At 39.0% G+C, this 24,513-nt stretch overlaps 1 protein-coding gene across 3 annotated transcripts in view; it reads right to left on the bottom strand.

The window, feature by feature from the left end:
- Positions 1–24,513, bottom strand: part of MACROD2 (mono-ADP ribosylhydrolase 2) — a 1,872,659-nt gene that overhangs the window by 555,504 nt on the left and 1,292,642 nt on the right. For all 3 annotated transcript variants that reach the window (XM_057312671.1, XM_057312670.1, XM_057312672.1), the window contains exon 7: positions 17,137–17,167. In XM_057312671.1, coding sequence (XP_057168654.1) covers positions 17,137–17,167 — 31 coding nt within the window. The remainder of the gene's footprint in view (positions 1–17,136; positions 17,168–24,513) is intronic.

Below are 24,513 nucleotides of genomic sequence, written 5' to 3'. Positions count from 1 at the left end.
CGGAAGGCAGACGCTTAACCGCTGTGCCACCCAGGCGCCCCCTTCTGCCCATTTTTAATTAGATTATTTGTTTGATATTGAGTTATATGAATTCTTTATATCTCTTGGACATATATATATATATATATATATATATAGCCCCTTATCAGATGTATAATTTGCAAATATTTTCTCCAGTTCAGTTTATTTCTCCTTTCATTTTGTTGATTTCCTTTGCTGTGCAGAAACTTTTTAGTATTATGTACTCCCACTTATTTATTTTTGCTTTTGTGGCTTTTGCTTTTGGTGTCAGATTCAAAATACCATCACTAAGACCTTTGTCAAAAGAGCTTTACTGTCTCTATTTTCTTCTAAGAGTTTTATGGTTTCAGATCTTATGTTCAAGTCTTTAATCCATTTTGAGTGAATTTTTGTATATTGTATAAGGTAATGGTCAAGTTTCATTCTTTTGCATGTGGCTGTCCAGTTTTCCCAACAACATTTATTAAAGAGACTGTCCTTTCCCCATTGTATATTCTTGGCTCCTTTGTCATAATTTTTAAAAAATATTTTATTTATTTATTTTGAGAGAGAGAGAGTGAGAGCATGAGCGAGCAGGAGGGGCAGAGGGACAGGGAGAAGCAGACTCCCACTGAGCAGCGAACCTAACACAGGCTTGATCCCAGGACCCTGGATGATGACTTGAACCAAAGGCAGATGCTTAACCAACTGAGCCACCCAGGTGTCCCTCCTTTGTCATAAATTAATTGACCATATATGAGTGGGTTTATTTCCTAGCTCTCTATTCTATTTCACTGATCTATGTGTCTGTTTTTATGCCAATACCATACTGTTTTCATTACTATAACTTTGTAGAATAGTTTGAAACCAGGGAATGTGATGCCTTCAGTTTTGTTCTTCGTTCTCAAGGTTGTTTTGGCTATTCAAGTTTTTTTTGTAGTTCTATACAAATTTCATGATTATTTGTTCTATTTCATTGAAAAAAATGCTATTGGAATTTCATAGGGCTTGCACTGAATCTATAGATTTCTTTGAGTAATATGGATATTTTAAAAATATTGGTTCTTCTAATCCATGAACACAGAATATCTTTCCATTTAATTTTGTCTTTACAATATCTGGTAGTTTTCTTTATACATGTCTTTCTTCTCCTTGATTAAGTTTATTCCTAGGTATTTCATTCTTTTTGACTCAATTGTAAATGGGATTATTTTATTTATTTTTCTTTGATAGTTCATTATTAGTGTATAGCAATGCAACAGATTTCTGTACATTGATTTTGTATCTTGCAACTTTACTAAATTAATTTATTAGTTCTAACAGTTTTTTAATTAGAGTCTTTAGGGTTTTCTATATATAATATCATGTCATCTGCAAATAGTGACAGTTTTACTTCTTCCTCTCCAATTTGGATGCCTTTTATTTCATTTTTTGCCCAGTTTCTCTAGCTAAGACTTCCAATACTATGTTGAATAAAAATGGCAAGAGTGGCCATCCCTGTCTTTTTCCTGATATTAGAGAAAAGGCTTTCAGCTTTTCGCTGTTAAGTATGATATTATCTGTGGGCTTGCAATTACCGTCTTTATCATGTTGACGTACATTCCACTACTTCTATATCCACTTTGTTCAGGGTTTTTGTCGTAAGCGTTTTTTGTAATATTTCATTCTATATTTGTGATTTATTGCATTTATTGATTTGTACATTTTAAACATCTTAAACCATCCTTGTACCCCAGGGATGAATCCCAGTTGATCATGTTGTATAATCCTTTTAATGTAATTTTGAATTCATTCTCTAGTATTCTCTTGAGAATTTTTGCATCTACATTCAGGATGCTGGCCTGCAGTTTTCTTTTCCTGTAGTGTTCTCATCTAGCTTTGGTATCTGGGTAATGCTGGTCTTGTAACATGAGTTTCCTGCTCTTCAAGTTTTTGGAAGATTTTAAGAAAGGTTGGAGTTAATTCTTTGAATGTTTGACAGAATTCACCAGTGAAACCATGTGGTCCTGGGCTTTTCTTTCTTGGGAGGTTTTGTATTATGGATTCAATCTCCTTACTCATTATTGCTCTGTTCAGATTTCCAATTTCTTTATGATTTGTTCATGATTCTTGGTAGGTTGTATGTTTCTAGGACTATATCCATTTCTTCTATGTTATAATTTTTGGCATCTATTTGTTCATAGTAGTCTTTTATGACCCTTTTAATTTCTGTAGTATCAGACGTCTCCTCTTGCATTTATAACTTTATGTATTTCAGCCCTTTTTTTCTTGGTTAATCTAGGCAGAAGTTTGTCAGTTTATCTTTTCAAAGAACCAACTCTTGGTTTGTTAATGTTTTCTGTTGTTTCCCTATTCTCTCTTTCATTTATTTCTGCTCTAATCTTTATTATTTCCTTTCTCCTGATAACTTCTGATTTAGTTTGTTCTTTTTCTAGTTTCAAGAGGTTTCAGTTTTTTATTTGAGATCTTTCTTTTTCCTTGATGTATGTGTTCTGTTGCCCAAAACTTCCCTTTTAGATTTGCTTTTGCTGCATCCCATAAGTTCTGGTATGTTGTGTGCCCATTTTCATTTGTTTCAAGATATTCTTTTATTTCCTTCTTTATTTCATCTTTGATCCATTGGTTGCTCATGACTGTGTTAATTTCCATTTATTTGTGAAATGTCCAGCTTCCCTTCTGTTATTGACTTCTAGGTCATTCCATTGTGATGTGAAAAGATACTTGATATACAATTTATGTATATATATATTTTAAAGATTTTATTTATTTATTTGACAGAGAGAGAGACAGCCAGCAAGAGAGAGAACACAAGCAGGGGGAGTGGGAGAGGAAGAAGCAGGCTCCCAGCAGCGGAGCCTGATGCAGGGCTTGATCCCAGAACACCGAGATCACACCCTGAGCCGAAGGCAGATGCTTAACGACTGTGCCACCCAGGCGTCCCACAATTTATATTTTTGTGAGTATTTTGATTCATATGATATACCCTAGAAAATGTTCCATGTGCACTTGAGAAAATGTGTATTATGCTGCTGTTGGATGAAATGTTCTGTACACATAAGTCCATCTGGTCTATAGTATTGTTACAAAATCCTTGGGCTTTACGTAGTTCTAGATCAATCTCAATTAATTTCCTTTGATTTCTTTGAATGGCACCAAAGACAGAGCCACTATCTCTTATCATCAGTTACTTCCCCACTCGGTTCTTTCCTACCTCACCCCACTGCACAAAGCAAAAACAGTTTTACTTTTCTACCCTATTTTTCTAATTCTTTAAGTTAAGCACAGTTTTCTGGAGTTTCTTAGGGTTCACTGCCATTGGAGACAAGAAAATACACTGGTACAGAAAAGGTCAAGAACAATTTATTCAGCATGGACACTTCATTGAGCACTGGACTTCTCTCCTGGAAAGGTAAGATGTATGGTGATTATGATGGTCCTGTGGTAGGAAGTGCAATGGAGGCTGAGGAGAGCTCTGAGATAGACCTGGAGCTGGAGGAGAGCTGGGTTGGAAGGATAATTAGGGCAACTCCCTCTTCCCACTTGCTAGCTACTTTTAGCAGTTCTGACACTGTGGTCCCATCTAAGATGAGCATTGCCTCAAGTGAGATGGTAAGTGTAAAGTGGAAGGAGTTACTGGTAGTAAAGGGATGGGGGTGAACAACACTAAGTGGAAAGAGAAGGAATGCAAAAGATGTTCCTAGGCACAGATTGGTCTGCACATCCCAGTTCATCCTTGAACCAGTCTCTTCCTGCCTGGCAATGGCTGCCCTGCCGTGAGCTTGCCCGCCCACTTACATCAGCTTCTTTTCTTATTGCTCTTCTCCTTCACCATCTCCTCCTACTCACTGTATTTTCTACTTCTCACCTCACCCCGTGTCTGGACAAACTACCATGTCTGGTAGTTTGGGATGAGGTCTGTTGGGAGAAAAGCTAAACTAGGATACCACACACACACACACACACACACACACACACACACACACACACACACCTCTCTTAGGTCCCAGTACTGCCTTCAACATGTGCAGAGATCTAAAAGAAGGCATTTCAAGTCAAGGTTTTTACATTTCCCAGATTCTGTGATGCATATCCCTGTTTTATCCAGCAAGGAGGCATATTTTCATTGTTTTATGAAGGATGAAAAAAGCTGATGAGTCCTCATTTCCTTCTATATATAACACTGGAAAGCAGCAACTCTGCATACTTCTTTTTTCTTTTGCACTACGGATGAGGAGATAAAATATTTGCAAAGTTGAAAAAAAAATGAGAGGCAATAATTTAGGATGCTAACCTTTCCCTACGGCAGTGCCAGCAGATCTTTCTGGCTTGCTAAGGGATTCAGAATGTGCAGAAGCTTGGAACCTCTGAGCTGCTGGTGATCGCTTTCACAGATTCTTGTAATTATATGCAAGGGCTGACATTTGTAAGGCTGGTCAAATGTCTGGCTTTTAAACTGAGGCATTGGCAGTGTGCCAGAGGCACCGTAAACCACGAGATGGGGACCTTCCTAAGGGTTAATTTTGCAAGAAAATGTATTGGAAGAGGACTGTAAAATTATTTAACAGGTAACTAATGTAAAGCATTCTGTTTCAAGAAATAGATTACAATATATATTTATACTTTAAACTACAATATGAGATTCAACTAAAACAAAATTTCCCCCTTGTAGAGGCTGTCTTTGGGGACCAGGAGGACATAGACATATTAACCTTTATCTTTAAAGGGTCTTTGATGATCAAGTGAAAGAGGCACTGATATGATGCAAAGAGAGACAGGTGTGCAGGTACTTTTTATATAAACTCAGTCTTCACAAGTTACTGATCCTGAACCCAGTGGCCTAAGGTGGGGTCCAGAGAAAAAGGATTTAGCTGTAAGAAGTATGGGTAGAAGAAAAGGCAGGGTTGGGAATAGGGGCCTAGAGAGAGTATGGGAGTCAGGACCTTTACCGGGATAAGTCTTTGGGATTCAGTTCTGGAAGAACTCCAGTTTAACTCCTTTCTTTTCTTCTAATAGCAGAAGGTACCTATTAATATTATTCCCACCTAGCATATGAGGAAGCTTGGAACCGAGGTTCAAAGAAGAGGTTAGTGAGTGGACCATCCTGGGCTATAATCTCATATCCTTCTGATTCTCAAGTTCTTATCCTTGCTTCTTTGCCCTACTGGTGGACATCTGATCTCAGTTCTTCTGTGAACTAGTTGGGTGTAGCTGAGCAAGTCGCTCAAAAACTCTGAGTCTCATTTTTCCAAGAAAAATAAGGAGCTAAGACAAGTGTGATATTCAAAATGGCTTCCATTTGGAGTTTATCTTTGTGTATGGTGTGAAAGAGTGGTCAAGTTTCATTCTTTTCCATGTAGCTGTCCAATTTTCCCAGCACCATTTATTGAAGAGACTGTCTTTTTTCCACTGGATGTTTTTTCCTGCTTTATCAAAGATTAGTTGCCCAAAGAGCTGAGGGTCCATTTCTGGGTTCTCTATTCTGTTCCATTGGGCTATGTGTCTGTTTTGGTGCCAGTACCATGCTGTCTTTGTGATCACAGCTTTGTGGTATAGCTTGAAATCTGGCAACGTGATGCCCCCAGCTTTGTTTTTCCTTTTCAACAATTCCTTGGCGATTCGGGGCCTTTTCTGGTTCCACACAAATCTAAGGGCTGTTTGTTCCTCTTCTTTGAAAAATGTCATTGGTATTTTGATCAGGATGGCATTGAAAGTGTAGAATGCTCTGGGAAATATAGACATTTTAACTATGTTAATTCTTCTGATCCATGAGCATGGAATGTTTTTCCATCTTTTTGTGTCTTCTTCAATGTCTTTCAAGAGTGATTTGTAGTTTCTAGAATATAGATCCTTTACATCTCTGGTTAGGTTAATTCCGAGATAACGTATGATTTTTGGTGCTATTGTAGATGGAATGGATTCCCTAATTTCTCTTTCTTCAGTCTCATTGTTCATGTATAGAAATGCAACTGATTTATGAGCATTGATTTTGTATCCCACCACATTACTGAATTGCTCTATAACTTCTAGTAGTTTGGGGGTGGATTCTTTTGGGTTTTCCATATAGAGTACCATGTCATCTGCAAAGAGAGACAGTTTGACTTCTTCTTTGCTGATTTGGATACCTTTTATCCCTTTTTGTTGTCTGATTGCTGTTGCAAGGACTTCTAGTACTATGTTGAATAATAACAGCCAGAGTGGACATCCTTGTCGTGTTCCTGATCTTAAGGGAAAGGCTTCCCGCTTTTCCCCATTGAGAATACAGACGTAGTGAAGAGAAGGGCCTTATGTACCCCAATGTTCATAGCAGCATTGTCCACAATAGCTAAATCATGGAAGGAGCCGAGATGCCCTTCAACAGATGACCGGCTTAAGAAGATATATACAATGGAATATTACTCAGCCATCAAAAAGAACTATTTCTCAACACTTTCTGCAACATGGTCGGGACTGGAGGAGATAATGCTAAGCGAAATAAGTCAAGCAGAGAAGGACAATTATCATATGGTTTCATTCATTTATGGAACACAAGAAATAGCAGGAAGATTGGTAGGAGAAGGAAGGGAAGAATGAAGGGGGGGTAAACAGAAGGGGGAATGAACCATGAGAGACTATGGACTCTGGGAAACAAACTGAGGGCTTCAGAGGGGAGTGGTGTGGGGGAATGGGATAGGATGGTGATGGGTAGTAAGGAGGGCATGTATTGTATGGTGCACTGGGTGTTATACGCAACTAATGAATCATGGAACTTTACATCAAAAACTAGGGATGTACTGTATGGTGACTAACATAATATATATTAAAAAAAAACAACAAAAAACAAAACAAAACAAAACAAAAAACCAAAATGGCTTCCAATCCCATGACCCTATATTAGAAATTAAAAAAAAAAAAAAAGTGCAAACTTTCTCAATGTTTTTTGGAGAAAAAAAAAAAGCAAGCATTGGGCTTTTCCCCTCTTCATGCCAAATAGAGTAACTGTTATCTATTCCCCCAGATTTCCTAGAGAAGAACAGTATGCTGTCTTATAACATGGGACTTCACTTTTGAAGCCACAATTAACTGTAATTACTTTGTCTCTCTTTTCCCTGAAAACTTATATTTATATACAGAGAAAACAAAATGTTTTCATTCTTTGGGCTTAGTTAAACTGTAGAAAATTTGGACTGCTGAAACAAGTTGACTTTATTTTGTAAACAATAGTCTGCAGTGGTTGTGGCTAAGTGTGATTTAGAAAGCATGACACGATGTTGAAAACAGCCTTCAATTCTAGATGGCTTAACTCATGGGGCTCAACCACAGGACATAGAGGTGGCTGACAGGAGACAGGTAGTTGTCAGAGAAGCAGCAGAAGTAATCCAGCAGCAAGTGAGGTGACTTTTATGAGAAGGGACAGCTGATTGGTGTCATTTGAGGCCTGAGTAAAGCCTCCTTCAAATAGTAAACTACTTGCTCAACATTGTCAAGCTCTTCTCAAATCTAGGTGATAGGGGTGAATAAAATATTCAAAAGCCTCTGCCCTCAAGGAACTGAGACTACAGTGGGAGAGTATTAATGATAACAATAGTAGCAAACATAAAATTACTATTAACAATAATAGTAATGATAATTGTTAAATGTTTATCTTTATGTGTCTGACCTCATGACAAGTACTTTAATGTGTTATCTCATTTAATCTTACAACAACCCCATGTTAGAGGCATTATCATCCCTCTGTGACAACTGAGGTCACTAAGTTCTGGAGAGTAATTTGCCTGAGGACACACAACTAGTAAGAGACAGACTCAGAATTTGAACCTAGATCTATGGGACCCTGAAACTCATGACCACAGTGATTTTGATACCCACCCTCATTCTCCATTACTCCTTGGGCCTCCGATGCATGATTCTCAGGACTGATCACACATAGACACAAACAGACCATGTTACCAAAAAACCTACGTCACCACTCAGGTGAGCAGGACGCGAGAATCATGAAGCAAACGTAGCCTTTGAAGAGGCTTGAGAAAAACTGGTACAGTATCTAAAAAGGCATCACCGTACCCAAGGTCATCTAGGTTTTTGCCAATGTGTCTTCTAGGGGTTTTATAGTTTTGCCTTTTACATTTAAGTCTATTATCCATTTTGAGTTATTTTTTTGTGAAAGGCGTAAGGTCTCTGTCTAGAGTCATCTTTTACGTGTGGATGTCCCGTGTGCCGGCACCGTTGGTTGAAGAGACTACCTTTGCTCCATCGCATTGCTTTTACTCCTTTGTCAAAGATCAGCTGACTACCTTTATTTGCATCCATTTCTGGGCTGTCTATTCTGTTCTGCTGACCTATTCATATATTATTTCACCAAAATACACTGTCTCGACTACAGCAGCTTTATAGTATGTTTTGAAATCGGGTAGTGTCAGTCCTCCAACCTTCAATACTGTGTTCAATACAGTTCTTCTTCTTCAATACTGTGTTAGCTATTTTAGGTCTTTTGCCTCTCCGTATAAACTCTAGAACCGGTTTGTCAATATCCACAAAAACAACTTGCTGGTATTTTGACTGGGATTACATTCAGTCTATAGATCAAATTGGGAAGAACTGACATCTTGACAATATTGAGTCGTCTTATCCATGAAGTATCTCTCCAGTTATTTATTTATATAAATTGACATTTTTATATTAAATTTTATCCTGTAACCTTGCTATAATTGTATATTAGTTCCAGGGGGCTTTTTGTTTGTGTGTTTGTTTTTTGTCAATTCTTTCAGATTTTCTACAAAATGATCATGTCATCTCCAAATACAGTTTTGTCTACCTTCCCAATCTGTATACGTTCTATTTCTTCTTGCCTTACTGCATTAGCAAGGACTTTCCGTGTGATGTTGAAAAAAGTACTGAGAGGGGACATCCTTGTCTTGTACCTGACCTGAGAAGGAAGGTTGTGTCTCTCGCCATTAAGTGTGCTGTTAGCTCTAGGTTTTTGTAGATAGTTTTTACTAAGTAGAGGAAGTTCCCCTCTGGTTTACACAGTTTTTATCATGAATTGGTGTTAGATTTTGTCAAATTCTTTTTCTACATCCATTGATAATCATATGATTTTCTTTCTTAAATTAGTGATTTGATGGGTTGCATTAATTGATTTTGGAATGTTTAACTATCTTGCATACCTAGGATAAATCCTACTTGATCATGGTATACAATTGTTTTTATACTTTAAAATTTGATTTGCCTATATTTTATTGAGGACCTGTTTATTTTGTAGTTGTTAATTAAAAACTTACCAAGACCTACTGTATATCTGGCTTTGCCTTAGGTGGTAGACAGAGCTCAGAGCCCAGTCTCACAAGCTAAGTTCCAAAGGAAGGGAGGCTTAAGTAAAGGGAAAATAAGTTTTATCAAAAATGTAGATGGTTAGAAAGAAGATCTGGAAAGATTTAGGTGAACTTAGATTCATTTAAAACATTTAGAAATAAATTTAGGTGACCAGATTATACGCATGAGGTAATTTCATGTTGGATTTGTTAATTTCAGTTCCATTTTCAGTCACTTTTGGTGAATTCTCCCTATTGACCATGGCTGAAATGAGAGACAAAGTATAAAAAACTATTTTCTGCAGTTCTAAAGATTCTAAGGAGACTTCCTTTGACTGTTCGTGAGGTTTACATTTGCATTCATATTATCATTCTCTCTCTCTCCCCATCTCTCTCCTGGTAATATTTTACTCTATTATGATCAGACTCTTTCCTATAGTCACATTTCCCTAGGGTTCCTTGGTATGCAGGATGCTGATCTATACCTGCTTGGGATCTCAGGTATGTTTTTAATGGCTATAGGGGAATAAGGTGTTACAGAAACAAATTGTAATTGAGTCCTCCAAGGATTTTTATGGAAATGGGCCAAAATTACAAATGTAATAAATGATACAATTATTTCTTCATTCTTAATATTTGATTTTTAGTTTTCACTTATATGTCTGAAAATTTTGGTACAAAAAATGTGAATATCATTGAGATCAGATCTTAAGGTCTAAATATCCTCGCTAACAACTAATGATAAGTCACTGTCCTGATGCCTTAAGATTTCCATACTTTCCCATTTCTCAGGGTTCAGGATTATATAGGCATTTTAATAAAGTACATGCTATCAAAATCACCAAATACTCTTACAAAATTAGGACCATCAGTATTCAAAAATATTCACTGATTCTGGGTAGATGACACTGCCCCAAACTAAGTCACCTATGAGTGACCTGCTGGATTTAATTTGCTTTACTTTTCCTCTTGAGCAGTGATATCTAGAATCCATCATAATTCAATGTCCTCTTCTTTCCACATAACTGAACTGTAATCAGAAATGTGGATTCCACACTAGACATTCATGAGACCAATTTCTCGCCAATGGAAAACAGATGGAAGGGACGAGTGTTTCTCTGCATCTAGGGGCCATAAGATAGGGCGTGAGCCCATCATACACATTTCCTTTGCTGGAACCAAGGCAGGTAAATACACGAGAACAATGGCTTAAGGTAGGCAAAGCAACTATTTGACGCCATGGTGGCTTTCTGCCTCCTTAAATGACAGAGTGGAACAAATCCTCCCATAAGCAGAATGCTCACTTTGGAACTGTTAAGCAGAGAGAAATAAACATCTCTATTCACTAAGCCACTCTATTTTAGAGTCTCTTTGTTACAGCAGCTTAGCTTTACTCTAACTAATATAGTTTCATCCAAATGCATTTCAAGATGCATTTTAAAAATAGAATCATGGACTAAAAAGGATTTGACATGAAAATCATTGTCCTAAAGAGCTAAGCATACTTGACTTCTCTGAGAACTGTCAGAATTTTTTTTTTTTTAAGTCCTTCAGAAAGAGAGCTGAGCTATGTTTATTTAAACTCACCCTTCAGATACAAGTATGTAAAAGGGGCAAGACAAAGGAATGTCATTCAAGCCTGGATGAGAAGAATGAGCAAAGCGCATGGAAATTATTTCACTGATAGAATGGAAAGTGTGGTCAATTCTAAGATGCCTTCAACCAGTTCTCTAGGGACAACGTCTTAATAGAGCACCTATTTTTCAATGTGGCTAAAAGATATCCCCAGAGTTACCACTACGCCCACAGGCTCCAAAATTTACTGAAGTGGCTTTCTTACTTCCTTAAAAGGCTTCCTGTGTTTTTTTTTTTTTTTTAAGATTTTATTTATTTATTTGACAGAGATAGAGACAGCCAGCGAGAGAGGGAACACAAGCAGGGGGAGTGGGAGAGGAAGAAGCAGGCTCATAGCGGAGGAGCCTGATGTGGGGCTCGATCCCATAACGCCAGGATCACGCCCTGAGCCCAAGGCAGACGCTTAACCGCTATGCCACCCAGGCGCCCCAAAAGGCTTCCTGTTTTAATACTTTTTCTATAAGAAAGTTTTTGTTTTTGTTTTTGTTTTTTAATGTAGCATGACAGTAAGTGGCAATCTCTGAGGAAGGGTTGCTTTGAACTCATTTGCACCTTACAGGCTTCAGTCAAATTTTTACCTTGACACAAGTGCGAGGAGGGAGACATCCACACCTCCGAAACAGTAATCACGTTGCAATCTTTATTACTTTTTGAAACACTTAATCTTTTAATTAAGTCCTAAAATCGTGTAGTTTGAACAGAACAGCAGGGAGAATGACACTGGCTGTTTGCTATATCCGCAGCACCAGAAAGCTAAGTTTCCAGGATTTTCATCTCTTTTGACAGGTCCCCTGGGGTCTCTGTGCCTGTGGGTCTCACTGTCATTTTTACGTACGCTGAACTAGCAGATATGGGTGCTGGACACTTGAAACGATCTTCCAGAGCAAAGGTGGTCCTTTTAGTTTCTTCGTTGCATGTCTATTTTATTATTAAACACCCAAGTAGCTTCAAGAGAGCAAGAGGGGAGTTTCACCACATTCTGTGGGACGAATGAATAAATGTGCATGTGTGAGTGTATTTGCGAAAACTGTCTCCTCAAATGGTAAGCACTCAGAGGGTTAAAAGCACGTTAATAGCTAGAATTTCATTGTCCGTTAAGCTATTTCTCAAGTGCTTCATTAGGGTCAGTTTATAAAATAATATTCAAATGTGATATAATTGAGATGGGTTTGGCCCGGCACTGCATTTTCCCAAGGGGAAGTAAGTTACACTGATTCTAATGTTACTTTGCTTTGAGAGCCAGCAATTAACTCAAGGATTGCCAAGAACAATAAGGCTTCGCACAGTGGGGATGACGTGACCAGGACAAAAAACATAGGATGTCAGAGAAGGGAATTTATGAGGGAGAAAAGAGTCATCATTAGACCACCTGAAAGGAAGTTTTCAAAGCAAATGGAAATATCAAAGAGAAAAGAAGAAAGCAAGAGGGAGGGGAGAGCTGTCAGGGGGATGAAACGGAGGGGCACACATTTTTGTCAATTTTGCTCTGGTTCCCAAGTGTATTACATAAGGTAACTCTTTCAGCAAGCCCAGAATCGCCAGCAATGGTTGTCACACCCCCTGAAATCTGTCAGCATTTAAAGCTGACGGAGGGCATGCCCTTAGCATTGCCGTTGGAGGATGTCCTGGTTTCTTTCCAAGTCATGTCTGTGAATTTGGACAGATGTAGTGTTAAAAATATTTGCCGAGTAAATATAAGGTTAAAGAAACATTGGGCTGGTCTCCGTTCTACCAGTTCGAAGCAAAAGAGCAAACTTGAATGCAAATGAGGGATTCAATTAGAAAAGCTGTGTCCTGGCAGCATTTCAAGGAAAGCAGAGGGAGGCCAGGTGATGTGATAGAAACAGGCCTTCCACACTGATAACAGAAATAGGCTGAATAAATGTGAAAGCTGCTTTAGCTAAGTTATGCTGCACTTATATCTTTTTCCCTGCAAATTTCCAGCCAATAACTCAACGTCTGAAAGTCTTTCCTCTCTAAAAGCACCACCTCGTACCTGGAAAGCAAGATTCAAATTTTTTCTTTGACTCCAGAGAGAATATTTTCCCAATTACTCCAGGGATACACTTTTCCACCTGGACTTCATTTCTGTTAACTCTATGGACTCATAAAATGGACTAAAATTATTCTTGCTGTGCACTTCTCAGTAAAAATTCCATTGCCATGTATCATGTCTAGCCTCCTTTGTTAGACTTATTAGCACCAAAGTGTCCAAGTCAGGCCCAAAGGGCAGAAGGCACGCACGAGATCTGAAATGTCCATCAAGGAAGTTCAACTGTGTCCCTCTGAGACTGGTGTAGCAGCCAATTCAAATCTTTCACAGGAATCTGGGAGTTTTAGAGCCCCTGGAAGCCTCATCTGGATCTGTTTTTCCAAAAGTAACACAGAGCTTTCTTTGGTATTTGACCAAATGTGGCTTTTCATCCTGAGTGTAAGCAGGCGGTCTGGTGCCCTCTGGAACCATCCTGGAAGTGTGACGTTAGAACAGCCGCAGCAGTTGCTGAAAGTCAGAGTGGAAAAGTCTGGTTCCTCTTCCAGGAGAACTTGAAAGCGGGCAGCGTCTGTTCTTAAATGCAGTTGTGCGGCACGGTGGATAGTTTTCGGTCTGTGTCTCGCAGGAAGGGGCAGCTGGCTTGGCTGCTGTCAGGGTCTGTCCTTCAAAGGCTGAGGAGTGGGGAGAGGCTGGGAGGGGACGGGCTTCCTCTGTGGCTGAAGGACCTCTGAAGTACTGGTGTATATGAGATCCTCCAGACGCGCTTCGAATGTGGGGATGATGTCTGAGTTTCCATGAAATGGGAATGCTTACTGTTGAAATTACCCTGGTATGAGATCATTTTTGGCAATTAAATAGCCAAACCCCTTCAAAAGATAGCTCTACCATAGTCAAAATTTTGTTCTAATAGAACGGGAGTTACAGTGGCTTTGGGGGCCATACATCTAAAAGTGAAGGTAAATCTAAAGCAAGCAACTGTCTGAGAAATCACAGCAGGCAGGGAGGTGGGCTGGAACTACAGCATGTCTGGAGACGTCAGGGCCAAACAATGACCACTAAGCGTTGGCATATTCAAGGAAGACTACTCAGGGGTTATTATTCAACTGCATCAGTGTGTGTGGTATGTTTTTGTTTGGACATCAGGGGCGTGGTGGTGATGGTGTGTGTGATTTCGGTGCGCATATGGGTATGAGTGTGTGAGCGTATGAGTGTGTGTATGAGTCTGTGAGTGTGTGTGAGTGTGCTGTAAGGAAGGCACACAGGATTGGACCTGGCCAAGTAGCTAACACGTTCTGTGATTGATCGGCTTATTTGTGGGTGACAGAAGATGTGTCCACAGTGGCTGCATGAAAAGAGATCTCTAAAACTGTATTCTGGGAGAAAACACTAGTCCTGAGAGGGCTGAGAAAATGAACAGTGATCAAATAACTTTAGGAAATGCTGCAAACTAAATCACCCTTTTAAAGATGCAAGGGGGGCTTGCGTGGCTCAATCGGTTTAGCATCTGCCTTCGGCTCAGGTCGTGATCTCGGGGTCCTGGGATCGAGCCCCGTGTAGGGCTCCCTGTTCAGCGGGGAGTCTGCTTCTCACTCTGCCCCTCCCCCTGCTCATGCTCTCTCTCTGTCTCTTTTTCAAATAAATAAATAAAATCTTTAAAAAAATGAAGATGCAAAAACAAAGGTACATATAAATTTCTTGGCACACCAATTCACATTCTTGAGAAGAGATTTCCTCCCCCTCTTCACATATTTTGAAAGCACTGGTTTAGGGAGATAACATAAGGCACCTATTGTTCGGTCTAAAAGGAGTAACTATTAACCTGCAAGTAATGGGATATGATCAAAGGCTCCTGAGCAGATGGGAAACATGCACCCAGTGGTATTTTAGAAAAATTAATCTAGCAAGGTAGAATATGGAATAAGAAGGGGGAGGCTAGAACCAAGAGACTGTTCTGAATACTCACTCTAAATCTATTCTCATATGACTTACAAACTGTTGGGAATTTTTGTTTGCTTCCTTTTTCAAACTTTTCTTTTTAGCTGTGGACCAGTTTCCTTAAATAAAGGATGATTTCAAATCCCAATAAATAGAGAGAAAAGTAAAAGTGATTTGGATAATGAAGGAGGCAGAGCAGGGGGCACTGGACAAGAGTGAGAAAAGGACTGATCTATAATACATGGGTTCTGGGAGAGAATCAGGGACTAATCAGAGAGCGATGACTTCACAAGGGACGTAGGGAATAACATGCAAGTTGCAAAATGCTAAGTGGTCCATCAACTAAAGAGCACTGGAGTAATCTAACAAAGTTACAAAAACAGGAGCGCATGGAGCTAAAAATAGATGTAGGCCTCAAGCTCCAGTGGGGCTAACAGAAACAAAATGGCACCTGACTTTGTGGAAATCAGCCTGACTTTTAAATTTACTCAAAAAATAGAGGGGGGAAGAAAGGAGTAGCCAGGACTTGAAAACTACTTGCTTGGACCTGGCATTGTGAAAACTGGTGAAGCTTGCCTGGTGGCAGCCCTCCAAGCCCGTGACTGTGACTCAGTGCCCTCCCCAGGAGTCTTCAATATTTCCTTTCTACCCAACATAATGGACTACTAAACAAGTTAGTATATTTTGGGTCATATTATTCTGTCTGAGCAGAAATCTCTGTCCAAGGGTTAAAATTAGCCACGAGCCACTTTAGGTTTGATTTAGTTCTTACTATTCTCTCTTGACGCTCCCTCCTCACTGTCCTTTACTTCTCTTCTTTTCCTCTCCCTTCCCCCATTTTCAGTGTGACATGTTAAATTCACCAGAAATTCTTTGCACATTGCCATAGATTCTCAGAAATAAAACAGACATCAGCAATCTGACAAGGTAATAAACACAGAAAATAATGATATGTATAGTATTGTTTTAGGCAAGCGGGTGTTTGCTTGTTTGTCTGTTTGTTGTCAAGGAAAATCAAGATTGTCATGACAAAACATTCTCGAGAGGGGAGCCATTTCTGCATTGGAGTCTGATTTGACTCCAGATAAGGTGAAATGAAGTTGTGGGCTCTTGCCCAGGCAAAACTTTGCATGTCATGTTTCCTTTAAGCAGATATTTAAGATTTCTAACTGGGCACCTGTGAGGCTGAAAGAATGGCCATAATGGAGATTATGCAGATGGTCCAGTTTAGCCCTCTCCAGCCCAGTGTCCATGGTGTTTCCATAAACATAGGCTATAGTGCAATCTGGAGAGGAAAAAGGCATTTCCCAAATTCTTAAATGATGTGGCCAAATGCTTCCCCAGTTAACTTGATTCAGGCCTATATTTTCCATTTTATTCTCTCCAAGACCTTCAAAAGAAATATCATATTAAGAAGAAAAATATCTCCTACCTTTGATATCAATCTAGGTATCCCTTCCCTATAGTAATGAACTTAAACTATTTCTCACATTTGTACATATTTTGTTTTTCGGTTAAGGGCCTTCATGTGAGAGGTTTGAGTTCAGAAGGGTCTAATCTATTTTGCCTGATCAGCAAACCCTAAAATGACAACTAAACACCATGTTACCTTTATATTGTAAGACATATTTATTAATGACCTAAGGAAAAAAACACATCAGGAAATGTCATTGTAGGTGGGATTATATTTCGAGAGCTTAAGGTTAGTGAAAACAAGTGATTATAAAAACATTTTGCTTCCATCTGTAAGTGAAGCAGTCATTATCTAAAACAATCCGTCAACACTAAAAAAAACCATTTGCCGCTTACTAAAATTATTTGTTTTTATTAACAGTCACTTCTTTGGATATTTTTAGAATTAAGTATACTGACACATGCATGTACGTACATTTGAATGTTTCCATTATTTTGTAATTCACAAAATAATGATACTGCTAGGCTTTATTTTATGCATTATGATTCAACTACGAGAAAAACCTGACTTTATTAAAGAAAACCCTGTTACAGGTCAAATCCTACCAAAGCAAAATATTTTGTTTAACAAAAGACATTAAGCCTCAGTGTATCAAATCATTACACATGGTATCCAATACCACAAAATTCAAGAACACCAAAGAATATCTGAATGGCCTCTTGAGATTCCTCCATGGGATTCGACCTGCCTTTTGAGTCTCTTTAAATCACAGCAAACTCTATCCAACAGAGAACCTTTTATTTTTCTTGTGAACCTCACCTTTAACAACAAAATAAAAAAATACAAATATTATCAAAAGCTAGATCACTTACCATAAATGCCGGTTGAGATGCAAGGAAATGCCTGTGAATAAACCACAAAAATAACAATGAATTTTAAAAGAACAACTCTACCCAACCTGACATCCTCTATTTCAACATCTGTTTGCTTGATAATGGGATGCCCTCTATTCACATGCTCGGACCTCTAAAACCCCCCTCAGTTGGAGTAGGAGACACTGCGGAAAATGGACATTTTTGATCAACTGACAACTTATCAGCAGCACATACCGGTTCACAAGAGCCAACTGCCCAATTTCCAGGAATCTTGCGAACCAACTGTTAAACAGTTATAATTAAGAAATTAAATCATATAAGCCTGCAATGAGATTTTACATCTAAAACAAATATTCAGAAATCATCTCATCGCCTAATTATTTTGCCCACATTTTACTATTGCCTCTGCTCCTGAGATGACTTATCTCTATTATACATTTGTATAAGTCATGTATATCATATATAATATAAATGCTATATACATTTATATAATATGTGTATTATATGTAACATATAAATATATATTAATTATAAATGTATATATAATAGAAACCGAGCGTCCTATCCCAGCTGGAGGTTAAGTGATGTCATGTTAGTGGCTTAAAACCTGAAAATATCAATCAGCATTCACCTTGGACTATATTTGTGGGTCAACTGAAACCATAGCTTGGCTATAGAGAGAAAATTTTTATAACGTTTGCGAAAGTTTTTTGGAAGAATCAATCAGCTGTATAGAGTTTATAATAAAGTGTATTGTATATTCTATCTTTATTTGTAAGTTGTGTGCTATACATTCTTTTTATCAGTAAAATTTAAAATGTGTGTGTGTGAGTGTGTGTACATGCTCATTTTTTGGGAGTCGGTTTTTAAACATTTACAGAGGCACTAATGCTTAAACTATATGCATTGGACTGAATGTTTGTGTCTTCCCAAATTTACATGTTGAAGCCCTGATGTGATGGTATCTGGAGGTGAGGTCTTCGGGAGTTAGTTGGTGGGGGGTGGGGGAGATCCTATGATAGGGTTCCAGTTCTCATCAGAAGAGGAAGAGAGCCAGCTAGCACTCTGTGTTTTTCCCCTCCTGAAGGTACAATGAGAGGACAGCCATCTGCAAACCAGGAAAGGGGCCTTCACGAAACACCAGATCTGCGGGTATGGGGATCTCAGACTTCCCGGCCTCCAGGACTGTGAGAAAGAAATGTTGGTTGTTGAAGCCACTCAGTCCAGGGCAGTTTGTTAGAGCAGCCCTAACTGCCTAAGACCCTGTATGTTACCCAGAAATGTGTAAAGAATTTGACTGAAAGAGTCGAGGAACAAATGCGAAGAGAGAGCTAGCTGTAAATCAGGCTAACGGTGGAACGTGAACTGAGCGTAGCAATGTCCTCTGCCAATGTGCCTCTGTGTAAATTTAATCAAGTTGTTTTCATCTTTCTCGTCTTCTTATTTTTCAGCTGAAAATGAACATGATAGCATTCATTGTATAGAAATGTGCTGTAGAAATCGATGACGGAATTTTTAAAAAATGTGACTGATACTATGTCAAAGAATCCAAACACCGCAGCTGTGGTTGACTGTAATACCAAACATTATTACTGAGCTCAGTAATGATGACATGTCTGTCTGTTTTCTTTATATCTTTGGGTTAAATGTGTACTGCATTTTATTTTCCTTAACATTTTTATAGACTGCTTGTTTATTCCCGTTACATGGATGTCCTATTTAAAAAGTCATAATTTATGTGACTTCATTGTAGAAAGAGGAATAATGGACTCTGTTAAGCTCACCTATATGTCTGCAATGTGACAGATTTCTTTTTTTTATTCCTTTACTAGTAAATACTAATAGGACAGTTTCTGAAATGAAATAGGAGCTACCTTTTAAATGAATTAATGAGATCTTTTTTTTTATTATTATTATTCCTTGGGTTCCAGAGGGGCGAATAAGACTGTGAAGAATGTTCTTGAATGATTCAATACATCCAAGGACACAGAACCATGAAGAGATAGCATGAAGCAAATTCTCCTGGAAATACTCTAGTCTTTTTAAAGGCATTCACCAAGACCACTGACAGGCCTTTCTCTACGTGTGAAAACCAGCTGCAAGCTTACTGTAAGCAATTTGTTACTAATAGAAAGGGCCCAGAGGTCAGAAATGGCCGACTTAAAAATACAAATACAAATTAGAGAGGACTCAGGGTCATCCCTATCATTTTTGCCATGCTCACTCACGTTCCACTGTGCCTTTTAAATGAAGTAGAGGGAAGTGTGTGTATGGCTGGTGCCTCAGGAATTCCATGCGAGTGAACTGAGCATGTAAACATCACCACCCATCTTGTATTTGCGACAGAGAAAGAGAGAGGGTTGAGACCCGATGCATCAAGCAATCAAGCAGAGGCTGGAAGATACCATGTTTTCGACAAGCAAGCCCACTTTAAACCCCACCTGGACATCTTTCCAGTTCACCTTGTTGGGCCCTTAATGGAACTTCCCTGGGCATCAGTCTCCTCCTTAGTAAATGGAAACTAAAGGGTCCGTGGGAGGCTCAGGGGAAATAAGGAACACAGGACACTGTATCTGATAGGTAGTAATAACTCAGTCAAGCTTCACTTCAAGGAGAACTATTGCCCTGCACCAGTCTTGGCACTACTGATATTTTGGACCAGATAATTCTTTGTTGCTAGTGGTTATGTGGTGCATTGTGAGATGGTTCACAGCATCCTTGGACCCTATCCACTTGATGCCAGTGGTATCCCCCCAGTTATGATAATAAAAAAAAATATGCCTCTGCATTGTCAGATGTCCCCTAGAGGATCAAATCATCTCCTGGTTGAGACAACTGTCCTCGAATCTGAGGCCTAGACCCCAGCAGTACTGTTGGTAGCCAGTCTCCAACTATCAACCTTTTCAAGGATTGCCTCAGATGCAAAGGGCTATGCCACTTGGGGTCATGCCCCTTCCCAGGAGAGTCCACATCCAAAGACTAATTAATACAGAGTGGGAAGGCTTGGCTCATCTTAGCTTAATTCAGTGCAACACTGAAGGGCCCTACCAGCTCCAGAGCTCCTCTTTCCCTCTGCCCACTCCTGCTTCCCTCCTCTCTCTTCCCCAGGTGTGTATCCCCAGGGCACACCTAAATAAGCATCGTGCACCCTAATCTCTGTCTCAGCGTCTGCCTCCTGGGGAACTGATCTAATGATCTTCTGCTTCTGTCTTAGGGCCAGTTATAGGAGTCTTTTCCCCGTTCGATCTAGCAGAAGAGAACATACTGAACAGTTAATGGCAACTTGCATTTGCCTCACCTTCCAGCAATATCTTGGAATCAATCATGCAACTTAGTAATTGAGTCTGAATGTACCAACGTCTTGTCTGTTTTAACAAGGACAAATAGCTTCATCTAGAAAATGACATCGTTGCCTTGAATGTGAAGGCAAATGGTCGTGTAATGGAGGATGGCTTTAGTAATATTATTGCATTAATTCAAACAAAAAAGCAATGATAAAGCAGAGATGGAAACACAATATCATGGGAAAAGTTCACTTGATGTAAAACAACTTTGCATGCAATTCGTCCAAACTAAATCTCCTCCATTAATCACTTTTTATTGTGAGAGAAGGAGAGGGAGGGAAGGAAGGAGGGAATGAGGGAGGGGGGAGAGAGAGAAAAAGAGAGAGAGAGGTTGAGAAAGAAAGGGTGAGCAAGTGAGCTAAGCTAAGGGATTTTACAGCATATAGTCTGTGTTCTTTGCCATAATAAATTTTTGATAATGTCACCAGAAGTGAGTAGCATGGGATTTCTTTATTTCTAAGTTGTATTTAACATAACCACCTCCCACAAAAGTCCTCTCCCATGGAAGAATGATAGATTGTACCAAAACCCAGGCCAATTAGCCTGGTTTGTTTCAAGTGCACATAACTCAGCCGTCACCTGTGGAACTTGGGGAATGACATCACCAGCCTAATTTGTAAGGCTCCATATTCTCCTTCCAGAAGCCCCAGGAGCAAAAAGTCTCCGTGCTAATCAGGCCCCAGCATAGAGCCATAAGAAACTTGCTTCCTTGCACTTGACTTTTAGGCTTATTTTTCCAAGTCAACATGCACTTGCTCTCTTGGGGGAAAAATAATCATTTGATTTGGAGAGTGAGAGAGGATATTTCTTTTGTGAAATAATAGATTGAGCCACTAAATGGAAAATACTTCCTTAAGCCAGCATGTTGGTTTCAAATACATTTGTAAAATCACTGAAATCCTTAGGGCTGTTGACTATGCCTCCCATCCTCTTCAATGTCTGTTTCCACTTCTCCATTTGAGGGCAAGGAAGGAAATACCCACCACCTTCTTTATCTTGATTCTAATAGTGCCCCAAAACCAAGGCAATAAGCTCTAAGCCAACATCATAACCATCCCATGCATTTCCCTGACCCTTGATTCTTGGTTCATGCTTTCCTACAAAGTGAGAATTTCTTTCTCTCTTCCTTATCCACGTTCATTGCTATCTACCCATTGCTTATGCAACATCCTTGCCAGCTGGGTGGAACTGACTCTATCCTCAGCTGCATGGGAAGGTGTTGATTGACCTAAGTAAGTAGCACACATTCCCCTTGGCCATAAGGAGAGAGAGATGGAAAGTTCTGACATCAGTGAGCTGTTGGTGTAAATTAACTGTAAAGTGCTCCCACTCTTGAGAATGTTTCAGTTGCTGAGCCAACACTTTCCTTCTTGTTTAGTCAGTTTTAGTTAGATTTTCCATTATTTGCAAGCAAAAGCATGCTACCTGATACACCTTCCATTTAACTGTTTTTAATTATATACCCCATTTGAGGAAGCTATCAATTGCAAGAAACACCATTATTTTGTTATACTTTGTATATCACTAAGAAAGAAGAAGCTCTATGAGTTGAAATATAACATATGTTTTCTTATCATTTCGGATTTTTACTGCATACTTAATTGAAATTGCTCTTTTGGATTTATTTAGATAATTTCTTTTTTTTAATGATTTTTTATTATATTATGTTAGTCATATTTAGATAATTTCTTAAATCACATATTGCTCTAGGGAATAGATTAAAAAGAGACAAATTGGTTAAGTTTTCCTAAAACTTGTCCATATGCAGAGTCCAGTATTTCTGAATCATTTTTCACTACAGAGTCACAGGTAAGAGTTTTCCACAGGTTCATCCTATGCTCTCAAGAAAGGTGTTGTTGACCCACTTCTTCATGAGCTCTCCACTCTGGACTTCTCTTCCAAGTTTCTAATACCTTCTCTAAAAGTTTTGAAGCTGGCCTCTTCTTTGTTGTCAAAAAAAGTTTTCAGACAACAGCCAAACACACGCCTCCCCCTCCTTTGGCCCCTAATTGTTTGATTTGCTGAAAGGCAAGAGGTTGCAGCTGCCCAGTCATTCCACCAGGAATGATAACCAAGTATACACTTGTACAGGCAGCAAAAACTCACCATGACTATGCTTGACTGTAAAACTTCCAAGGGCATAAGAGGTGCCCTACTTTCAAAGAAGACAGGATATGAGAAAATGAGCATCTTAGAAATAATGGAACATCAGGGTACCATTCTTTGTCTTTAGGTGTTTGGTTATCATAGTCCCCTTATCTAGAATGCAGAATACTTGAGTGTTTCTCAAACTGTGATATGCCTAACTCTAGGAGGATGCAAGACATTTTGACGTGGCAAACAGATGGCCATTACTCATTTCAGTGTAATATCGACATATTATTTTGATATACCCTATATCCCCATTACTTTCCCCAAGTCTTCGTCCCTCCTTCTATCTGCATGCGTTACCATGTGATTTTGCTGTTCCTCCATTAGGGGAGAATGTATTTTCTTTGTGGGAAATGGACTTGAGCATATGATTTTGGTCAATGGGATAATAGTAGACATGACATTTAGAGTTGAACTTTTACACTCCTGACTTTAGAGGAGAACCATGAGAAGGACATGCTTCATGTAGCCTGAGACTGAGAGACAAGGACAGTCTGAATCCATCCTAGGGCAGCTGTGTCCCAGTGAACCCACAAGTGTGTGAGCAAGGAAGACATCCTTCTTATTATGTCACTAAATTTTGGGGCTGTTTGTTACACAGCATTACTGTGACAATAGCAATGATATAAAATATGCTAAAACCCTCAGTTATTGTAACGACTTACAAGAAGGAATACTGGTTTTCCACTTAGGGTGAGGATATAAAGTTTCCTTTGAAAATAAAAGAGTCAATTAAGATATTAGAGAATCATCATATTAGAAGGTGGAATGTAAAAAATAAATAAATTAATTAATTAATTGAATAATTAAATAAGGACAAAAATGGCAGGTACATGAAAGTAAGGATGTGTTCAAAAAATGGTGGATACATGCTCTTTACACAGGTGAAAAAAATTACTGAAAGAATAAATGGATACCATAAAAACTCAAATCACAATGTAGTATAGCTATATTACTATCAAATAACATAGTCTTCATAAAAAGTTTTGCAAGAGGGGCGCCTGGGTACCGCAGTCGTTAAAGTGTCTCCCTTCGGCTCACGGCGTGATCCCGGCATTCTGGGATCGAGTCCCGCATCGGGCTCCTCTGCTGGGAGCCTGCTTCTTCCTCTCCCACTCCCCCTGCTTGTGTTCCCTCTCTCACTGGCTGTCTCTCTGTCACATAAATAAACAAAATCTTTAAAAAAAAAAAAGTTTTGCAAGAAACAATTAAAAAATTTAATGACAATGGGAACAATAAGGAAATACATAACATTTCTAAATGTGTGTGCACCTAAAATGTAACTTTGAAATAAATGATGTAGAAGTTGAAAAAAAATAAAAGAAAAAATTGCAACTATAAAAAAAAAGAATGCTTAAAATTAAGGAAATACTGACGCAGTAAATAGAGATTTGAATCGGAAGGCAAGAGATCAGAGTCACTCATTAGCTATAAATCTGAGAGCCAGCAGTGTGTCTCCTCAGTGCCTCAGTTTTCCCCTCTACAAAAGGAACAGAGCTGGATTAGATGGTTTATTCAGCTATTTAATTCTACGACGCTACAGTACAGACTCTTCTCCCTTTCCGTAGCTCAGGATAAAGATGACAGAGAGTCAGGCAATTTCATAGCATCCTTACAGTGTTTGGACATGGGAGGTGGCACCATGGCAACAGCGATGGCTGTCAGTTTTGAATTACTGCAATGTGCCATGCACTGGGCTAAGAGCTCTATGTATATCTTCTGATTCATTCTTACAAACGATCCTGTGATAAAGAACATATTACCCCTTTTCAATAAACATGGAGGACCAGTAAAGCAAAGAAAGCAAACTCGTACAAGGTCAGAGAAAGGAATGCTAACTAAGGAATTTAGTTATTATCTTGCATAAGGAATAACTGAT

The sequence above is a fragment of the Ursus arctos genome, unplaced genomic scaffold (assembly GCF_023065955.2).
Source record: "Ursus arctos isolate Adak ecotype North America unplaced genomic scaffold, UrsArc2.0 scaffold_16, whole genome shotgun sequence".
In the NCBI taxonomy this organism is placed as follows: domain Eukaryota; kingdom Metazoa; phylum Chordata; class Mammalia; order Carnivora; family Ursidae; genus Ursus; species Ursus arctos.
This window is presented reverse-complemented; position numbering and strand designations above follow the sequence as displayed.